The sequence below is a fragment of the Drosophila virilis genome, chromosome X (genome assembly GCF_030788295.1).
Source record: "Drosophila virilis strain 15010-1051.87 chromosome X, Dvir_AGI_RSII-ME, whole genome shotgun sequence".
Classification (NCBI taxonomy): Eukaryota; Metazoa; Arthropoda; class Insecta; order Diptera; family Drosophilidae; genus Drosophila; species Drosophila virilis.
The window spans coordinates 20,430,777-20,445,917 of record NC_091543.1 but is presented as its reverse complement, the minus strand read 5'-3'; the positions used below and the strand labels follow the sequence as shown (position 1 = coordinate 20,445,917).

General features: G+C 42.2%; 3 protein-coding genes across 4 annotated transcripts; 1 reads left to right on the top strand and 2 right to left on the bottom strand.

The window, feature by feature from the left end:
• Nucleotides 1-126: 126 nt before the first annotated feature.
• Nucleotides 127-1,489, bottom strand: Lst8 (MTOR associated protein, LST8). The gene is made up of 2 exons (XM_002055600.4): nt 1,252-1,489; nt 127-1,188 (listed from the first exon to the last, which is right to left on the bottom strand). Exons 1-2 carry the CDS (start codon nt 1,366-1,368, stop codon nt 358-360), a joined length of 948 nt encoding a protein of 315 aa, XP_002055636.1. The 5' UTR covers nt 1,369-1,489; the 3' UTR covers nt 127-357.
• A 1,655-nt stretch (nt 1,490-3,144) lies between these two features.
• On the bottom strand, nt 3,145-14,728 carry spdi (split discs). 2 transcript variants are annotated; one of them, XM_032439563.2, is made up of 10 exons: nt 14,702-14,728; nt 7,731-8,547; nt 7,523-7,663; nt 6,336-6,512; nt 4,987-6,265; nt 4,772-4,917; nt 4,595-4,714; nt 4,181-4,523; nt 3,823-4,097; nt 3,145-3,741 (listed from the first exon to the last, which is right to left on the bottom strand). In XM_032439563.2, exons 2-10 carry the CDS (start codon nt 8,097-8,099, stop codon nt 3,652-3,654), a joined length of 2,940 nt encoding a protein of 979 aa, XP_032295454.1. In that variant the 5' UTR covers nt 8,100-8,547; nt 14,702-14,728; the 3' UTR covers nt 3,145-3,651. The 2 variants fall into 2 exon arrangements, with proteins under 2 accessions (XP_032295454.1, XP_002055638.3); XM_002055602.4 differs by lacking the exon at nt 14,702-14,728 and adding an exon at nt 10,827-11,009 and having other exon boundaries at nt 7,731-8,816.
• Nucleotides 11,285-12,082, top strand: LOC6632184 (uncharacterized). The gene is made up of 2 exons (XM_002055603.4): nt 11,285-11,670; nt 11,737-12,082. The coding sequence occupies exons 1-2, from the start codon at nt 11,448-11,450 to the stop codon at nt 11,820-11,822; spliced, it is 309 nt and encodes a 102-aa protein (XP_002055639.2). The 5' UTR covers nt 11,285-11,447; the 3' UTR covers nt 11,823-12,082.
• Nucleotides 14,729-15,141: the final 413 nt, after the last annotated feature.

The following is a 15,141-nucleotide window of genomic DNA, read 5'->3' as shown; positions in this document are numbered from 1 at the left end:
ATGTATGAAAAATGTCGCTACAAAAGCAAAAGCGCATTTTCAGAGGTAGAACTCAACTCAGTTCAGTATTTCTCCCAAATCCATGTTGCCTGGGACCCGACTGCCTCCAAAAAATTGCCAAGCGTGTGCTTCAGTATCCCAACTGTTATATTTTCATAATCCACACGAGCTGATAGAAATTCTTATCGTATTTCGGTCGAGTTATTGACAAGGGCATTTGGAATTTGGTTAGCCTGAAGCTTATTAAGATGGGATCTGCTTCAGGCCTATCAGCCAGAGTGGATAATGCAAATGACTTTTCTTTTTTTCGTTACCTATTTGTCTAAGTTTACAGCTAGAGCTAAGGCTATGCTTACGTTAGTCGGCTACAATCTCGTCCTTGAAGGACAGAGCCGTAATTGCCTTTGTATGGCCCGTGTAGTCGCGCACGCAGTTTTTGGTGTGCAACTTCCAAAGGCGTGCAATGCCATCGGATGAGGCTGTGAACAGCCATTTGGAATCGGCGCTGAATGCAGCATCCCAGACCCAGTAATTTTTAATAGAGAGCTCACGCCACTTGGTAAAGTCCTCCGTTTTCCAAATGCAGGCAGTGCCATCGCCCGAGGTGGTTACCAGTAGACGCGAGTCGGGACTAAACTTGCAACGTAGTATGGAACGACTATGGGCCTGGATTTTCTTTTTGGGACTCATTGTGCTCAGATGCTGGCTGGGACTGCTGCTCAATTGCCAAATGTAGCAATTGCCCTTGTTGTTGGCCGCAGCCATGTAGTGACCATCTGGAGAAATGGCCACATCTTGTATGGATGCATCCACCTCGGGCACAAGCTGCTCGTGCACTTCCGACTTAACGTCCCAGAGATAAACGCCGCCATTTTGCGAGCCCATCGCAATTTCCACTTGATTCGGATGCAGGCAGGCAGCATTCACCGGCGCCTGACAATCGAATACACGTGAACAGTGTGGCGGAGCTGACATCATGTCCCAGATGCGCACACGATGATCCTCGCCGGCTGTGAACATCCAATTGCCATCCTCCTGAAAACCCAGCCGTGTCACATTCTTTTGTACACCATCAAAGTTAATGACCGGCGCCGTGCAATTGGACTCCAAATCATACAGTCGTATGCACTGATATCCGCATGCGGCTAATCGAGTTTTGTCCGGCGTGCGGTCCAACGCATTAACTTGCTATTTACAATATAAATCAATTACACACAAATAATGCATTCACTCAGTCTCAGCTTCACTTACCGATGTCTCAACAAAGCGCATGGTTTTGATGCAGTTGCCGGTGTGCGCCTGCCACACTTTGATGGTGTGGTCATATCCACCAGTGGCCAGTATTAGCTGGTCTTCCGTCGTTTCCATTGCAGCACTCTTTAGTTGTTATTGGTTGTTTAATTTGATCATTGCTACTGCCGTGCTTAAAAGTTTATTAAAGAATTTGGATATTCTTACTAGAACTGCAGACTATCGATGGAACTTATCGAAGATAACAGTTGAAATTATTACAGAACTACTCCTCACTTGAGTAATGACTCCTCAATGTTGCTAGCTTTTAATAATATTTCGTTGGGTGCGGAAATGCTGTTAGTATTTCGTTAAGTACTCTCGTTAAATTATGGAGAGGCGCAAAAATTTGTGTCAGTGATAAAAACTAAAACTAAACTAAAAACAAAAAAAAAAATCTAAAAACTAACTCTATCATTTTAAAACTTTATTACAAGTCAAAAAAGTTTAATATATCAGTTAATGTCATTACTTGACGGCAGTTTACATATGTATGTACATAGATACATAAATAATTAAATACATCAAAACAATTTCCGTTGGGAAATGTTTTAAATTTAGAAAAAATACATTACCAGAAAATATTAAGCTATTGCTTAAACAGCCATTAAATTACATACATGTGTACATAAATGTATGTATGTACATGTGCACGTGCAATAAGCCCTGCCATATTAAGACTAAGATTTTTGAATATACAACATACATATGTATACATACACATGTATGTATGTATGTAAATCTGTATGCCATGTTCAGCATATTCGCAAAGAGCGGCAAATAATCGGACGATACAGCGATGCAAAGGCGATTCTGTCGAAAAAATGAACGGTTCTTCGAAACGAAAAAGCACGATACTAACTCAACATCGCGCAGCTGCAACCTAACGGCAGTTGTTGGAATCAAAACTTGTAAGCGGAGAAATTATGAACCAATGGCAGGCGAGAACAAACTCTGCTACCATCAGCTGTGGCAGCGCTGTCAGGCAGTCGGGTAGCAAAGGCATATACATACATACATACATACATATGTATGTATTTTGCCGGTGGAATTCTACAGAGCGAGGAGGTAAAGACAAATCGCAAAGAACTTTCTGCTGCGCACAAGATCTTGAACCGATATGAGTAATCAAATGAGCCAAGAAGCGGAAAACGTGAATTCAGCGCAGCCGACATCCCCACCAGATTTTCGTAAAGATTTGTCGAAGCACACCGATCAAACGCCATCTGGCGTCGGGGGGCCATTGTTAGAGTCGCACCAGAAGACTTCCTCCTCCATGCCGGTAACTCCAACTGGGGTGACAGCCTCGACAGTCCACCCGGCCAATGGGGCCGCCAAAAGCGCAGCTCAAGATAAGTGGATCCTTGCTCCATCCGAATGGACACTCCACGTGCTGGACAGGCGACTTCCACGCGAGGTCCTGGAAACTATACAGGCCCACATTCCGTACAGCGGGCGGCGACACAGATTCATAACGGAGGCCGAAGGACGGCACTTCTCCATTACTATTAACTATTGGAAGCATGTTATCGCTAAGATTCATACGCCGAAATATATGAGAGAACTATAGAAAACAAGCGATAAGCGATTATATTAACTAAATACGTATATATATAATCGTTTTAACGATGGTTTTTTTTTAAACTGAAGATCGAAACAAGCACTTTTCAGTTGGGTGCAACTGGCTGTGAGATACCCAGTAATACCCAGTAATCCCAGTCACCGAGGATGTGATTGGTAACCCTTAAACAGCAACACTAACACAGTGGCTCTCAAACTGCGAGGGGAATATATGTACATATGTATTCTGTGGGGGGCGAAAAAAAAATGTAATTCATTTCACGAAGAAAAAAGTTAATTTAAATAATTACAGTTTAATGTTCGCAGAGTTTAAAATAAGTTTCTTGTTTTATAATAAATATACTAAAGCTAATCGGCCATTCGATTTCTCTAGGTTTCCTATGCTCGTATATATATGTATGTGTATATGTATGTGTATGCGTATGCGTATGTATATAAAATAAACTCTGAAATCGGCGATTTGACAATAATTATTAAAACTTTGCCTCAACTGCAGCGCAAACGTATAAACCTGACAATACATAATAATAACTACATATTATGAGTAAACAAAAAGTTGCACGAAAAAAAAAGGGTTAAAAAAAATAAAATATAAGCATAGTGTGGTTAAGAATCAGATTTGTTTAGGCTAGAATTCGCGACAAAATAATTGCTGGGCCTGGGCGCCAAATGCGTGGATACTTGTGGTAAATAAATAGTTGCCCCAAATTGCGTAAGAGTGAGAAAATACATATACAAAAGGTGTGTGGACATCCGCTCCAGATTCAGTTCGATGTCGCCTTACGTCTCGAAGTACTTGTAGATAGCAGTTACATAGGACATGACCTGCGTCCAGTCAGGTCGCTCAATTTGACACATGTCATTGATGTTCTGCGCGATGATAAATTAAAATTAAATTAAGATCGATTAATTAGAAAATTTATGGCTAACGACAGAACCGAGTGGACCCACCAGAGTGGTGCCAATGCCCACCGACTCCGCGGCGGCAAAGGCTAGCGAAAAGTTGCGCCGCTTGTTGGTCGGACTGAGTGTGTCGTATGGTATGCGATCCGGCAGATAGGAATGTAGTATGGCGCAGAATGCGAGCCCATCGTTCCACGATGAGCTGAAGTTCGTGATGTCGATGTTGCGATAGCCAACGGTTTTATTTTGGCACCACTTGAGCAGCGCATTTCGCTTAGAGCCACCGTTTTTGGCCAGCATATTGAGCGGATCCTTGCGCTCACCTGCAAGAGGTCATAAATATTACATTAATAATAAATTGAATAAACTATCCATGGATATGGGCCAGCTGCATGCCACTACCTACCGCTGATAGAGGATTTTGAGACGTTGCCAAAACTAAGGCTGCTCACGAGCGCGCTGGTGGGCGTCTGCACTGGCGTTGTCAGACTGGGCGGCTGCTGTTGCAAGCTGCTGGGTGTGTTTGGTGTGGAGGGTTGCGAAGATGATGTCGCACTTGTCATTGACTGTTGCGACAATTGCTGCTGCAGTTGCGGCGGCGGCGGCGGCTGCTGCTGCTGCTGCTGCTGCTGTTGCTGCTGTGTTGCTTTGGTAGTGTTAGCTGCTGTGGATGTTGCAGCTGCTGCTGTTGCTGCTGCTGCATTAACATTCACATGTAGATTGCTGCTCTGCAGCACGGGCAAGCGCAGCTGTACGGATGAAGAAAATAAAAAGTGTTATTTAATTGAGAGCACACGTTATGGCATTTACAAATACTTACACTGTCGTGCCAGTCGCTGGTTACGGGCAGTATAATGGGCGTGTTGCCAGTTTCGGGCGTGCCGCTATTCAAGCTGGACGTTGAGCTATAATGCGATTCGGTCTCATCCGACTTACCCTGCTGTAGTATGGAACGCAAGAGATTAGTTGGCGCAGTTTGTGAAAGACTTTGACTCACCTGTTTGTTGTTCTCGATGCTCTCGATCAGCGTTTTAACAGAGAGTCGAGAATCCTGACGACTAAAGCTGAGTTTACTGCGCCGTGAGGCCATCTCCTGCTGCACACTGGACAGCACCGATTGCTGCGTCTCCGTCTGCTGCATTTCTGTAAGGAAGTGCGAGAGTAGGTTAATCGCATTTCCCAGCAAAACAGTTATTTGATTTGGTTACTTACGCTGCTTGGTTAACTTCTCCAGCTGCTGTTCGAGTAGCCGGATCTTTTCCTTTTGCGTCTTGTTATCGAGCACCAGCTGCTCGCGTGCGCTGAGCGCCTCAGTCTTGAAATCGTTGGCAACACGCACTGTCATTAGAAGATCCGCCTGAAATTGTTGCCATTCGTCAGCGTCGCGTTTGCGCAGCTGTGTCTCCTTTTCTAGGCGGGATTCGCTATCGCTAAGCTGCAGCTGCACATCGCCCAAATGTCGCTGCGTTTCGCTCAGCAGCTCCTGGAGCTGTGCCTTGTCCTCCTGATGGCATTTGCACTGCACCTGCAGCTCGGCGACACGCTCCTCCAGTGTCTGGCAATCGCCGGCCAGTTTATCCTTTTCGCACTGCAGCTGCTCCAGCCGATACTCGAGATGTGAGACAGCGCACTTGGCATTATTTTTGGCTACCTTGCATTCCTCGCTGAGACCGGCCACTTGCTCGCGCAATCGACGCAACTCCGCCTGGCTGCGCGACCACTGATCCTGTAGCTCGGCCAGGCGCTCCTCAAGCGTATCTTTCTCCCGGCGTGCTGCATCGAGCACATCGCTAAGATCAGTCTTATCCCCACGCGCCAGATCCGCTTCCAGCTCTTCGATCTTGGAGCGCGCATTTTCCAACAACGTGCTCAGCCTGCTTATCTCAATTGCACGCTGTGAGATCTCCTCTTTAGCTAACGAGAGCTGCGCTTCGCTCTGCTTGCGTTCCGCATTGGCCGCATCCAGCTGTGAATCAAGGAGCGCGTTGCGCTCACGCTGTCGCTGCTGCTCCAGCTGCACGGCGTCGCGCGATTGTCGCAGCTCGGCCAGCTCCGCGTTCAGCTCCTCCTGCTTGAGCAGCAAAGTCTCGCGTTCCTCCTGCGACGTCTGTATTAGATCAAGGAGCTTCTTCTCTCGCTCCGAGGTGGACACCTCGGCCGCCTGCTTTGTGTCGCGCAAGAGGAGCTCCTGCAATGTGTTGATCTGTGTCCGCGACTCATTAAGCATTTCCGTCTGACGGCACAGCGACTGAAAGAGCACATCTTTCTCCTCGGCGAGACGTTCGTTCTCCGTTTGCGTATCGGTCAGCTGTGTCTGCAGATCGGCCAGCTCCTGCAGCGTCGCCTGTAGCTCCTCATTAGTGGAGTAGTGCGTCTCCTCCATCTGTATGATCTTATCCTGCAGGCACGCTACTGAAATCTCACTTGACGACGAGTGCTTGTCCCAGTCCGGCGTGAGGCATGGCGTACCATCATGCGCCGTTTCGTTTATCTACGGATTTCAGTTATTATGAGTTATTATGAGATGTGGGCTATATGATTAAAGGTATATAAATACTCACATTGGGCAGTGCTATGGAGGCGGGTGCTGAGCTATGCAAGCGCTGCGAGTCTTGTATGATCTGGTGCTTTTCTGCGTCCGACAATGGCGAGTTAACAACGTCCCGCAAACGATTGCGCAAAGATTCATTTTCATATTTCAAGTTGCCAATTTCCATTTGTGTTTTCTCTTGTTGATTCTGTAAGCAGAGAGCGAGTGGCAGGTGAGCGTATTGTATATTTTTATAATGCCGCAAAAAAAAATAATTATAATAATAATAATAATACTGAGTGCTAATTATATGTGTCAACAGTTTTCCGGCGAATGAAAACTGAATGAAATGCAGTAAAACCCTTCTATAATAGTCCATTCAACAAGTCGACGTTTGAACGAACCCAGAATAAATATATGCGGAGTCCTTAAGCAAACCAGTTGCTGTTTCTTCTGTTTGTTTCTGCAAATAACCAAGTTTTGCGTAAGACTCAGTTCCAAAGCTAACTCGGGTCCCCACCATTCGATTAATCTAACCAATTTTGAGTAGACAGCAAATTAAGACTAATACAAATAATGCCTGGGTTAATGCATGTGGAAAACAAACTTCAAGGCAGATTTTGTTTAGTTGCTTTTAAGATATTAAATCAACTGAAACTCTGAGTGCATACTTTTAGCATTGACTGTGCAACAATTTCTCAATTAAAGGAGCGCAGAGCATATAGGAACATATTGAATATCAATAAATTGGTTAAAGTAACGAAGCGCAACGACGTCAGTTTTAGATCAAAACGAACACTAATAACAATTACAATAGCAATGACAGCAGCAACAACAACAAAAACAACGACAACGAGAAAAGAAAAAACAAGGCAATAGTTAGACAACAGTTGACAGCCTTTGTGGTTAGTTGACGAACCGACACGCTGTCTGGGTGACTACAGTGAAAGCTCATATATGAGTACCTGTCCTGCTCAGCGAGATGAACAACTACAGTAATACAGAAAGATATGCATTCTATTATAATTTTCCAAATATCTAGAAATAACTATCAGACTGTCAGACTGGACGCTAAAATATCGAATTTCATTCTTTAGAGATCAAAATTGGCTGAGAAAAACACTCAAATTGTTTCAAGCTAATTGGCTTTAAGCGAGCCGTCCGTCTGTCGAGCGTTTACTGTAGTTTTTTCTTCTGCTTTTCTTTTTGCTGTTTTACCTGCATCTTGAGCAAATCACCCCTCAGTTTGGTCACCTCGCTTTGGTATGGCAGCAGCTCTGTGATGCGCATCTCCAGCTGCAGTTGCTCGCGTCCAAGTCGTTCCAGCTGTTTGTGCAGCTCCTGCATTTTATTGTTAGCCTGGAAGTGTTGTTAATATTCGATTAGTTCAATATGTTAAAATATGTTGCTGCTTAGCGTAACGTACCTCTAACAGTTGTTGTTGCTGTTGCTCGTTGTTGATGAGTTGTTGCTGCTGCTGCTGCTGCTGTTGTTGTTGTTGTTGATGATGCTGCTGCTGATAGCTGCTAGCGGCAACGGCTGCAACGGCAACAGCTGCTGCTGCGGCTGGAAAAGCGTTCGTTGCTGCGCTGCTGTTGCTGCTGCCGTTGCCTGCAGCATTTGTTGTTGTTGCTGCTGCTGCTAATTGCTGGTAGAAATCAGCAGCGGCTGCGGCAGCAACGCCGCCATCTTGCAATGCGGCCAATGCGCCGTTGCTGCTGTTGTTATTATTATTGCTGTGACCGCTGTTGCTGTTATTGGTTGTTGGTGTTGGGACAGCAGCAATGGACGTCATCAGTTGATGCTGCTGCTGCTGCTGCTGCTCAAGTTGTTGTTGCTGTTGTGGCTGCTGTGGCAATTGCTTTGGCTGCTTTTGTCCTTTAAACTTTGATTTCTTTTGCGGCAGCGTATTGCTCAGCTGCTGTTGCGGCTGGCGTCGCTGCTGCTGCAATTGCTGCTGTTGTTGTGTTGTCAGCAGCAGCGCAGCCTCGTCACCCACATCGACGCCGCGTTCGTATGTTGCGTCGTGATTTGAATAAAATGTTGTTGTTGTCGCTGCTGACGCAGAGTTATTTAGTGATTGTTGCTGCTGTTGCTGTTGTTGTTGTTGCTGCTGCTGCTGCTCATGCGCTGTGTTAAGGGATGTGCTGGACTGTGATTTCTGTCGATTGTTGTTGGAATGCTGCTGCTGTTGCTTGTGCGATGAGTTATTGGAGGAGGCAGAACTCGAGGTTCCTTGTCCTCTGCGGAATAATGATTTTAATTTAATCATTTTGTGGAATTGTTGGCTACGTTGTTGTGTTTGTGTTTCTTGTTGGTAGTTTGCAAAACGTTAATCATTAACTTTCAACTTTGATTGAATTTGTTATTGTTGTTGTTGTTTGTGTGTGTGTGTTTTTTTTTTTTTTTTTTTTTTTTAATTATTTATTTATCGTTGCTCTTCAAGATATATTGGCAACGTCGTCGGTTTTCGTTTAATCGTTCTTAAAATTAATCGTTATCGCTGTTTATGCTGTTATCACACATTTAAGTCAGTTTTAACACTCTGCTCATTTTATTTAGATATGTGGGTATGTTTCTATGCTGATGCCAGTTAATGTGCAAGAGAAGAAAGTACAATTTCTGCAGGCCATTTTCGCAGTTAATGCAATGCAAGTGAAGGCGATTGAGTGGCAAAACCAAACGATGAATGAAAGTTCAAAGCAGATGCTAATAAAACAGCGCGCAACTGTTGCATGCCAACTAAAAACAATAACTCGTTTGTGTTGTTGCTGCTGCCGTGGTTATTGTTGTTGACTCTGACAATCGCATGCATTGTTGTTATTGCTGAGCCTCGCTCTCAGCGTGTGTAAGTGGGGGAGACGCCAAGAATGTAAGATTAGCCGTGTGACAGAGCGAGAGAATAACAGCGCACTGTAATGTTAACTAACAGCGGGCATGTCAGAAGCATTAAGATAAAAACAAACAACAAAAAATCACGGCCACATCATTAATATGCAATTAATAATAATTCGCAATCGAAATGCAAAGCACAAATGCGACTCAAACTGCAAACTTTGACGTCTAGTTAAATGTCGAACGTACATACATATATATGTATGTATATGCCTGTATATGCAATGCATGCTTGTGTCAGTTTGTTTGTGTATTTGCTCATATGGTTCGCTTTTCATTGTCATCAATGTCGCCAGCGTGTTGATTACTCATGTAGCGAATTGAGAACTTAAAATGTGCAATAAGATTGGGAAGTACTACTCACACTACTCTCATATATACAAACGAACGATACGTACATACATAAGCATCATAAAAACTGCCTCTAGCCCGTTTATGGCCGGCCGGCCAAATATTCAAGATATTGTGAACTGAGGTTGTGCTGGGAGATGCAACAAATTTTGCTCACTCGCCGAAAATGACGTATCAAACTGATCATTTAAAAAGATCACTCAAAAATATGAACGCCAAAAAAAAAAAAAAAATAGGCGGCAAAATAAATTATTAAAAATGTTACAATTAATTGATAAGCTTAATCAATTGATAGCCCTAGTCTTATATTTGTGCAGCCCTAGATGCAAACAACTGTGACGTCAAAAATATCGCAATTTTTGGCTTCACATCTTCCCATCTCAACTGAATCTTCTGCGGCGGCCCACACGACGTACACGCAAATGTTGTGTTTATTTTGCTCAAAGGCTTTCGTCTTTTGACGACACTGCGACATTTAAATTGAAACACAAACATAAAAAAATGACATCATGCACGCAAAATCTGATTTTTGTTGGACTGTCGCAATTTCGTTAATTACAGGCAAACAACATGCGAGTTAAATCAGGTGCGTGGGTCATTATACAGCTATGTATGTACATTTATAGCAATAATTATACATGTGTATGCCTTAATACAGACATGACTGGACAGTGGTGTGAGTGGTTTAAGTTTATCTATTGTTTGCACTGCGATAAGTGACATTGCCATTAGATAATTACAAATTACCGCCCAAGAAATGGGAACTGAGCTCGTGAACTTATTTCGCGTTTCAATGCTAATTAATATAAGAATTAAATATGCATACCACGCGCGCACATTTAGCACGAATTTTGCAACACTGCACATGTTGCAGCAGGAGAGCGAGTGTGTCATACAAGCAGGATGTAAGCATACGTGTGTGCGTGCATCTTAAATCAAATTACAAATGAAACTGTTGCTGCGGCAGCAACACCAACAACAACACATTGTCGTTGTGTCTGAGAAGACGAGAGTAAATTAAAAAAAAAAGGAACAGCAACACTTGATGAATGTCATGCGTGTAATTCATACTGAAGAATAACAACAAGCAGCAGAGCCGCTTGAGCCGTTGCGACCGCTTAACAATGAATTCAACACACACACACACACACACACACACGCTTACAAAGAGACATACATGGCGACACGTACACACGCTCCGGATTTCGATATGTTTACTCACACACATGCGCCATTAATTGTTTGCAACAAATAACTGTAAAAGGTTTTTGTATACCTTCTTTTTGCACACACATACACATAAATCATACTGAGCAGAGTGCTAGTCATGTAAATAAGTTAGAACGTATTTACAGGGGGGGGAAAACAAACAAAAATAAAAGACAAGAGAATAAAAACAGCGCGCACGGAAAAAAGAGCTAAGAAACTGACAACAAACGCGAACGCGACGCGACGCGCGTTTTCTGACCGAGTCAACTGCAAGCAGTGTGACCGTAGTTTGCAAACGCAAAATGTTTGCTTCGGCGCGCGCGCCTGTTAATAACAGTGCAATGTTATGTATTTAGATAACAGCGCATGCGTGGCGTGTCGTCCAATACTGTTGTGCAAACGCCCTTTACAACACTTACACAACGCGCGCGATAAGCAAAATTATTAAAAAATCTAATTGTTAACAAGCAGGCTTACCATTTGACTTCGACGTTTTTTGGCCGACCAATGCCTATTACATTTTAAATTATAGGCAAAACCAAAACAGTTCGGCTGTTCAACTATTTCGTATTATTTTTTTTGTTGTCCCATTTTAATAAAACTGTGCAAACAAAATTTTTGGTGCACAGTAAACGTGTATTTTTTTGGTGTGCTGTGGCAAGAGAATTCCTCGATTTGGATCTACATTATGTCGTTCTTGAAGAATATGTTAAACGGCAACCTTAAGCGGAGCCCCGTGTCAGATGACAAGACTAAAGATAAAGACGTTGACATGCAACCAACAGATCTATTCGAGGGTGGACACAAGTTGACGGCGCTGGAGAACATTGGATCTTCCCTGACAACACTGTGGAGTAGTTGCGGATTAAACGTAATATCCAGTAGAGAAAACATCGAATCTCAGGCTGAGCGTAAGTACTACGGCAGGGTTTCGATCCCACAAAAAGATCACAATTAATCGTCAGCTAACTTTATAGAAAATAGTAAGTCGAACAATACTTCCAATGAAATTGCAAAGGCGAACAATGAAGACACAACCCTGGCTTCAACTTGTAAGTCGTAACCCGTAGCTACACGTCTAACTGCTCTCTCTAAAGCACGGACCCATTCAATTAATATTGGAATCCGGATCGAATCGTTCTTGATTCAATAACACGAAATCATCTTGCGTATCAATAACACCAAATCCACTAAATGCCACATTCTCATCAAAGCAAATTAAACAAATAACTGTCACAAATGACAAATGAAAACTAAATTTAAAAAATCAACAAAAAGGTATACAAATAAAAAAATGCATAAATAAATGATTACTTATATTGACTAATACGTTTTCCTTACACCTGCGAGGCTATAATAATATTCGATAGAGAAGTGTATATATATATATCTATATCTATATCTATCTCTCCAGATATATCTATATTTTTGGCTACCTAAGCTTACCCTTGAAAGGTGGAAAATCTTGGATCCCAAATTAAACCATTTTTTTTTTTTATACTGAAAATATTTCATTTGTAAAGTTTTGCAAATTTGCACCTACCAAATATGCTTAGATGACTGGGACCATAGCTTATAATTGTAGAATACTCTTAATAATAGTAGCAAATCGGAAATTAAGAAAATGTTCAATTAATAAGCATATTAGAAATAAACTATTGTATGTGCATGTTTTGCTATATGTGTCCACCAACTTCTTCAATATATCTATACTGTGCTAATATGAAATCCAACATAAAATCATTTTGAAAAAGCTGCTTGCCAGTTTTCTGATGGATGTTAGTGTCGCCTCTGGGTATGTCAGCAATGGACAAAAGGCGTCAACTACTGAACTGTACAGAATGAGAAACATTGCCGTGGACGATAGCAGAATGGGGGACGGCACATTTCTGTATCGATTTCACATGGTCGGGTTACCCATGAAAGCGTTTCCCAGCCGCTGAATGATGTGGCCCATGGGCCAATCAACTGAGAAGCCGGCCATTGGCTTAATGCCATCATTGATGACAGTTGAGTTTCATTTTCTTTATATATATTTCTGTTTCTTTTGTATTCTTTGGCAGTTGGCAGACAGATACCTTAGATAACTCGGCTTCCCATCTGATGTCTTCTTTTTTTTAACAACGTCTTTGGCCCCTGCCCCGAGACCAAATTCTATAGATGCGATTGCTTCTAGCGTGTCGTGGGCTTATCGAGCGGACGGACAACAGCAAAAAGAGACGTTTGGGGCCTACCGGAACCGCAAAAGCCACAAACCGCGTCGGCTTTGTGCGTTATTTTTGCAGTTTTACGTTTACGTTTTTATTTTTATTTTTTTTCTCTTAAATGGTTTTTTATTGTTTAGGTTTCGGTTTTTGGCCAGCCGGTCCGAAGACTCGTCGGGGTCTATGACCATCGGCAAACAAACGTCACTTATCGCTGCTCACAGGCGTCGCGGTGTTAGCCCCGTCCCCCGCCCACCGCAGTGGGTGACCAGCCCCCATCCCCACCCCATGATCGCTGGGCGGCACTAACGGATCGCATTACGCCTAGCTTTGGCAGCGGCACCTGAGAAAGACAGTGGGCAGTTAACTAGTCAGACAGTCGGCTGACCAGCGAGCATGACATAAGTATATTAAAAAAAAAAAAAAAAAAAAGCAACTAGAAATGTTTCTGTTGAGCATGCTCGGCTGCTAGATACCCTGCAGACAAGTTTTCAGTACAAAATGTTAAGAAAGTAAATCAACGGATTCGTCAACGATTATTTTAATGCTCTAATACAATATATTATATAAACCACTCCACGATTAAATTAATAAGAGGCATGCATTTTCACCATTTAAACAGGGTATTAGGAATCACTAACATTCACTCGTGTTTGTTCGTTTGTCTGTCGGTTTCGCCTCGATGTGAGTGTTACGCTTTGGTGCGCCCCCGTTGCCCTACAATTGGGGGTGTAGGAGAAGGATGGCCGGTTATGGATCTAAAAAGCTGCTTAATATTCAATTGATTGAAGCCAATTACGGTCTCTCAACGATGAATAATAACTAAAAGATTTTCTTTTTTTTTTTTGTAGCATTTAGCTATAAACCATCTACCATAAAACTGTGCTTAAGTGGCGCTCAGATCTGGGGCAGATCTATTGGATAATTAATAAAAACGATTAAGCGGTCAAAAGTTCTTACTGATCATTTTCGATCAATTGATGTAACGATAACTCATGAAGGTATTCATTTTTGGATAAAATGCGTATAGAGAAACATAAAAAATCGATATAATCGTTGTTTGATCGATAAATATTTCGTTAAATATTATGTGAGTGTCAGTAAACGGCGAGGTAGGGTATCGCCTATTCGTTGTCACCAAACACTCTTTCGAGTCTATCCCCCCCCACCATTACGATTCCCATTCCAGTTTTCATGCTCGAAATATGCTTTGTTGACATGTGTGTTTATGTTTGGGTGTTTATCGCGCGCTTTGTTCGCATTTCTACCATATGCTAAACATTTCGCGGCGCTTGTATAATGCTCTTTTATTATTCGATTGTTAAAACATATTATAATACGTTTTCCTTTCGTTTCTCGAGAAAGAAAGAAAAAAAACATACACAATAAATTATTAACAAATGGTTTCATTTTTACTTCAGCTATGTAGGTAAAAATAGAAACTAACGTTTTTTGTTGTTTTTCTTTTGGCTTTTGGCGTTTGTCGTTTGTCGTGTTGCTGTTGCTGTTGCATTTCTAAACTCATTTCTGTTAATATTTATGCACAAATTGTTAATGATTTACGTTTTGCTGTTGTTGTTGTTGTTTGGCATAGAATTGGAAAGTGAACTATACAAAATTTCACTCGAATTATATAATTAATGCGTTTTTAATGATCTTTTAAGTCAATTTCGCCAGCCAGAGATGGGTAAAGAGAAATAAAGATAGCTACAAATTGTCATAATTGTTCAACACTTACCCGCAAGAGATGCAATGTTGGAGGCAGCTGCAATCAACAGTAATAATCAATCAACGGTACACACAATACACATATATGTTCACATATATAAACGTTTATATGTGTGTGTTTGCAGCATATGCACTTTGACTTTGCTTTTGTAATTGCTAACAAACTTAAATGCCGTTAGACGACCACGTTGTTTAAGACACACTCTTTCTCTCCCTCTCTCTCTCTCTTTCTGTCTTCTGCAACTGCACTATAAAACAAATAAATAAAAAATGGAGCACATAAATAACTCATGTACTATGTGCATACACATCTATACCATATACATAAGAATTTGTATATATTTAAAGAACAAAAAAAAAACACATTTATGTTTTATACACAGCTGCTGCAGCAACCACAGGCATCGACTGCGACGTCGGCAGCGGTGCGCACGTTAATTGCATTAGAAA